We start from the raw sequence: 6,251 nt of genomic DNA on the forward strand, positions 1-6,251 counted from the left end.
TAATTTTTTTATAACTTATTTTATTGAAAATTATTTTATTGTTATTATATATATATATATGTATATATATAAAGCAGCATTTGGACCCACTTTGAACCCGTCTTGAGTTCTTAAAAAAATTTCAAACTCATCCATAACCCATTTATTTAAATTTCAAACCCATTCCATTAGGAATAAGGTGGGGCGGGAACCTGAAAACCATCCCATTGCCATCCTTAATTACAGAGGGCATGATATGCTTGTTTTTCTATTGATTTCTTATTAATGTATGTGTTGGATACTGCAACAACAGTAGTCGTCTATTAAACTGCTGTGACATGATCCATGTTAGGGAAGGCCTCCCCCACGATTCCTTGGGAATGATACTAAAATAACTATTGAATTTTGATCGGGACTTCTTTCCCACCAATAATTTAGCGCTTGATGCTACTTGTACACTTAGCTCATTGATTTAAACCCATTAAGTAAACATGATAATTATTAATTATCTCTTGTCTTTAATTCCCATCTCGTTTTCCACAAGCTTCATGGACTACGTGGCCCTATTAAAACACCCTGTTAGCCCATCATAATTTTCTTTTCTTTTAACCTAAATTCCACCCAATTGCATCACCTTACCCACTGTCTTTCAGCCACATCATAGCCCTAGACCAGTTACAACACCCTTTGCATTCTACCCACTCTTCCTATCGTCCACGTTCTCCTCACTTTCCTTTCATGATTCCATCTACCATGTGGGTTCCAAAGAAAAACATATTTTTCTATTGTAGGCATAAAGTTTAATCTTAGCTAGTTAGGGAAGGTTGTCTTTCTTGGTTGATGAATGACTTCCACTTTCTTGATGGATTCCCATTTAGTATTCCTTGTGAACTTAAACAATTGTGGGACATGTTCAATTTATTCTCTTATTGAATTATTTCTTCAAAATAATAACTCTTGTTGAAGAATTACAAGCATCCTAAAGAAATTTTAGGGTAAGTTAAATAGATTTGAAAAGTCTATTCATAGGAGGAATGTTTAAATGTTCCATGTGAGATGTTGATTAAGTCATAAATTGTGCTTTAATGGTATAATTAAAGAGTGTTTTATGTGATATAAAGGCTCAACTCTTGGACTTAACTTGAATTGTATTTAAGACCTTAGTTGTGATTCTAATGTATATCTTGAGCCAAGAGCTAGTTTTAAGAGATGAAGAGGGTGCAAATTGCAAGAACTGGTTTCACCCATGGTAATAAAGGAGCTCCAAGGGTAGTGAAGAGTGATGGAAGGTGCAACAAATACAAATGGGTCTGGGAAATGAGAAAAGAAGGTTATGGAGAGAGATATAGGGTCAATAAACATGAGAAAGAAATATTGGAAACGATGTCTAAACATGGGAAATGAAGTTCAAAACTTGGCAACCACACAAACTTTTAATTTGAAGTGAATTTTGAAACATTTGTAACAATTAAGTTCTGGCCGGTTTGTTAAAAACCAGACGATTCGTTGTTCAACTGTCGGTTTGAACGGTTCAATGCTGGTTTAACCATGAAATGGTTCATTGAGATGGATCGAAACAGAAAGTTCACCAGTATCGAGTGTATCGAGATGCCGATTTTTAAAACAATGGGTATGAGTACATGGAATACACTTTTCCTTGTCAAACTAACCAACCTCCACCAACTCGAGAAGAATAAACCTCAATATAAACATAATCAGAAGATCAAACTACATGATCCATGATTCCCACCCAGACAGAGACGGAACAGTAAAAATCTTGGGCATCTTCTATTTGAATCTCCAATCTCCTTGACTATATCTTGTCTAGTACTAAATCCAACGTCTCTTCGTTGGAAGATTTCTTTATGCGATCCACAGCTTTCACAACCTACAAATGCATCACCAGTATGCTTAAATACAAGCCCAATCCACACAAGAACTAATTTAATTTACATCCAATTTAATCAACCCACAATATTACCTCAGCATCCCAGTTTGTTCTTGCTGTTAGAACAATTAAAGTTACCGTTTGAAGAAGAACTCCTATTATCATCCCCCACCATATTCCCTGCAAACAAACAAAAAGCAAAAAAGAGAAACCGCATTTTGTTCAGTAATAATTAAAGGTAACTCTGTGTGCGTGTGTGGGCTGGCATGCAAGAAAACTAGCAAGAAAGGGGAGGAGATTCTACTCACTACAACTCCTAAGCTGGTTTTGAATCCAAGAACACACCCAATGGGAAGACCAATGAGATAGTAAGTTGCTAGGTTGACGTATGCCACTATAGCTTGCCATCCACTCCCAATGGCCACACCTGAATTCCCATTGCAATTATTACATGTTTTTCCAATTCAATGCTGTACTATTTGATGCCTCAACTTTAACAAAATGGTACTGTATATGGTTAATTACCTGAGAGTATGGGTTGAATTCCATTTAAGAAGACAGAAATAGCAAGTAGTGGGGTCAACTTGGACACTGCATTGATAACCTCTGTATCACTTGTGAATAGCTTGCTCAATCCTATCTTGAAAATCAGAACGATCGCACTAAAAAATATACTTATGATGATGCTGTTTGCATTTACCACTAACACTGAGAATTTTGCCACCAGTGGATGAGCTGCTCCCAGCTCATTACTGATTCGGACACTGCAATCCACAAAGTCTATTAGTATATATGCTCATGCCCACCCTTTTGGTTGCTAAGAAAACAGAGGAGGAGATGAAAGTGAGGAATAATTGTTTTACTATATATTCACTGACCTTGCTCCTGCACTTAGGCCCAGCATGAATGTGATATCCCAGTTCAAGTAATTCATGCTGAAATCATTTAATGTAAGAGCTTATTAATGTATGTTCAAGGAAAATAAAAAAAAATGGAAGCATGAGTCAATCTGTTGACATGTATAAATACCAAATGGAAATGGAGTCCAGTGAGACTGTAGGGTTGGGGAGGAGGCCTGATATAAGCACAAGACCTTGGCTGTACCATATCTCCAGACTGCATTAAGTCAATGAAAAAATAATCAGAATATTAGCAATTGAGAAGAGAGGGAGGGGGGAGGAAGAGAGAGAGAGGGTTTCGATAAATACCACAACATGACAGCAGAAGCAACAGTTAGCTTGAAATAGGGCCAAATTCCTTGGAAGGCTTTTAAAGAAAAGCCAGTCCAAGTTTCCTTGCAAGATGGGCTTAAAAGTATGTAAAGCGCAATCGAAAAAACCAGAAGCCACCAGGAAAGACTCAGCGTAAGAGCTATTCCAAGAAGCCCAGAGTCCAAGACATTAACAACTAACCATGTGAGAAGAATATGTAAGAGGGTTACCCCAACAGCAATGTAAGCTAAAGGGTTTACAATGTTTTGTGCTTGGAGGAATCTCTGCATTGGACAGCTTAATGCAAATGCATACACTTGAAGGATCAATCCCCGGGCAAAAATTTGACCTTGCACCGCTATGCTCTCCGATTGGCCTATTGCTTTAAGGAATGCTCCTGAATACCAGTAGAGGAAGGTGAGAAGAATGGCTGCTCCCAAGTGCAAGACGATTGCTCTTTGGCAAATGATGCCCATTGCGGCATATTTCTTTGCTCCATATGCTTGTCCACAGACAGTCTGCACTGCACTGGCCATGCCCAACTGTTTTTTTTTGGACCAAAATTTAATTAAGAAAAAAGGGAAAACAAAACAAAACAGAACAAAAAAACAAGTTACTTTGAAACTAGTTGTGATAATTAGTAGCAACCAATTTTCTTTTATTGATTATAGGCAATTTCTACAACCCAAAATAAGCCTTAATTGTTGGAGAAATCATGATTGATCACATTTAATTAGACCCAAAAATAAGATTGTTAATATGTAGGCCCATAATTACCAAAATATCCAACATTAATTTCTTGTGGCTAACCATCAGAGTCGGCGAAGGAGGAAAAGGACCCTTCAACCTTCCTGTCTGACATGTCTTGATTCACGGGGTGATGGTGACCCAAGCTTTCCATCTCCCCAAATTTCAAATGCGTAGAAAAAATGTGTGCACGAATGATCGACTAAATTTAGTTTTTCTTTCTAGCTTAGTTGACGTACTGACTTCATTGCTAGTTGTGGGCGAGGGAATAGTTCATTTCCTGGGAAAAATTACAATTGCAAAAGCTATACCACAATATTAGAATTTCCTATGGCTATGGATTAGTCACAGAATGATACACAACTGTTTCTTTAGGGGATATGTAGGGGAGATGCCCACAGTTTTCTGGTTTACAGCTCACTAATCATATACCCAGATCAGACTACTGCAAAAGTACCCTAAGGATAGAGGTGTTTTGGGAACTCTGTTCAGGATAAAGCACTTAAGAAACTCATACATACCATAAGCCCATATGCAAGTCCTTGAATTCCCACACTGGCGATGGAGGCACCGGCCAGCTCCAACGCCCCCAATTGCCCCGCAAACATCAAGGTGATGAAGCTAAGCATGTAATTGAAAACCGAGGAAACAATTGCTGAACCAGAGAGGACCCAGAGAAGCCTGGACTCCCACCCGAACAGACGAGGCCACCATCTGCCAGGCACTGGTTTGTGTAGCAACAGCTCCTCCACTGCTGACGATGACAATTCATTGATTCCTGCTGAGGAGTGTCCAAGTAGCAGTGGCTCACCATCCTCTGCTGAGGAAGCCATGATGCCACACTTTCACTACACTCGTAGCTGACAAAAATGGATTCCACGGTGTTCTAGGCATATTGTTGGAAGAGTTATTTATATTAGCAAGACAGAAAATCAGCAACTACCATTCAAACTAAGATGATAGCAAGCAAAGGGATGGTGTAAGTAGGTGAGAGGTGTTAGCTTGGTAGTTGGAGTCCCTTAAGAAATTTTCTTCATATACGGGTTCTGTAATTTTCTCCTGCCTCTGCAAAGCAATTTATTATTACAGCCTGACTCCAAATTACCACAGTAAAAGCTTAGACACGGTGATTTCACATCTGTCAGATTGAAACAAATGTTCTACTTTTGCCTCCTCATCACGTTATTCCCTAGAAGTTTCCTCCTCATCTCTTTCTCGGCCGTGCACTCTAGCCTAGTCGTGTGCCTTTTTCTTCTAAGTCACAAGACTCACAACTCACAAGGTCAACAACTCTTACCTAAAATAGAGAATAGCTTTGACAATTCACGGCAGGTAAAGAGATTGGACATTATTTTGTAACACAAGTTTATGCCATGATAACTTATGTAACACAAACACATTAAATTGATCATTATTTTGTAAATAAGTTTATTTTTTGGTTTGAGTGCATGTGTCTCTGGGAGAAAGCTTTGTTGATGTGTGTGTGTGTGTGTGTGTGAGAGAGAGAGAGAGAGAGAGAGAGAGAGAGAGATGAGCAGGGTCCTAGTGGAACCCGGCCGAATAATTAAGCTGTCCTTTTACGATCACTCCTCAAGAGACTTCCATTCTCAAAAGTTTACAACCACGCATGAATAAATTCGAATTGTAATCTGACATGGTCAAGAATCATTCTTTCAAGGTAGAATGAAGGCACGTAAAGACAAAACAAGAGAGAGAACAGTCGAAGTCAATCACTTTCTCTTGGCCTTTTTTTTTTCTTTTTTCTTTTTTGATAAATTAGACTTTGCCTGAAATTAATTTGCGATTAAAAGAAAGTATCTTCAGCTATAGAAAATTTTGTGATTATAAGATTTTTTTTATTACAATTAGTTCATAAATAATTATTTTTATTCAGAAAGATAAAATTTTAAATTTTACCATAAAATAAAATTTATAGTAATATATAATTTTTCATCACGAAATAAACAAAAAAATCATGGCAAAGGGCCATTTTTTGTCTTAAAAATCAACATAGAATTTATGGTGGTATTTTTAATATGAAAAATATTTATACCCAATAATCACATTCTACTTAAAAATAATAATAAAATAAAACAAAAACAAAAAATAAAAAATAAAAAGATCAAATTTTACTAGTCATTATGATAAACATCACTAGTTAATAATAGTCCTTCACTAAGCATTCTTATCAACATCAGAGTCTAGTTTAATTGAACATTAAAGATAAATTTAATTAACCAATATGATAAATGTCACTAGTAGATCTACGCATCATAACTTGAGGCCACTAGCATTCTTATTATCATCACCATTTAATTTAAAATTTTATAGTAATATATCATTTTTCTCGTCATGAAATAAGTTCATTGCAAAAGTCACATCTTCAATAAAAAAAAATACATCATGGTGAAAATCACCTTTAATCA

General features: G+C 36.8%; 1 protein-coding gene across 1 annotated transcript; it reads right to left on the reverse strand.

Annotated features, from left to right (window-relative positions):
* Positions 1–1,514: 1,514 nt before the first annotated feature.
* Positions 1,515–4,698, reverse strand: LOC117927394 (protein DETOXIFICATION 41-like). The gene is made up of 8 exons (XM_034846901.1): positions 4,347–4,698; positions 3,076–3,620; positions 2,897–2,983; positions 2,746–2,802; positions 2,393–2,631; positions 2,176–2,294; positions 1,961–2,047; positions 1,515–1,867 (listed from the first exon to the last, which is right to left on the reverse strand). The coding sequence occupies exons 1-8, from the start codon at positions 4,656–4,658 to the stop codon at positions 1,793–1,795; spliced, it is 1,521 nt and encodes a 506-aa protein (XP_034702792.1). The 5' UTR covers positions 4,659–4,698; the 3' UTR covers positions 1,515–1,792.
* Between the last annotated feature and the right edge of the window lie 1,553 nt (positions 4,699–6,251).

Source organism: Vitis riparia, chromosome 12 (assembly GCF_004353265.1).
Source record: "Vitis riparia cultivar Riparia Gloire de Montpellier isolate 1030 chromosome 12, EGFV_Vit.rip_1.0, whole genome shotgun sequence".
Classification (NCBI taxonomy): Eukaryota; Viridiplantae; Streptophyta; class Magnoliopsida; order Vitales; family Vitaceae; genus Vitis; species Vitis riparia.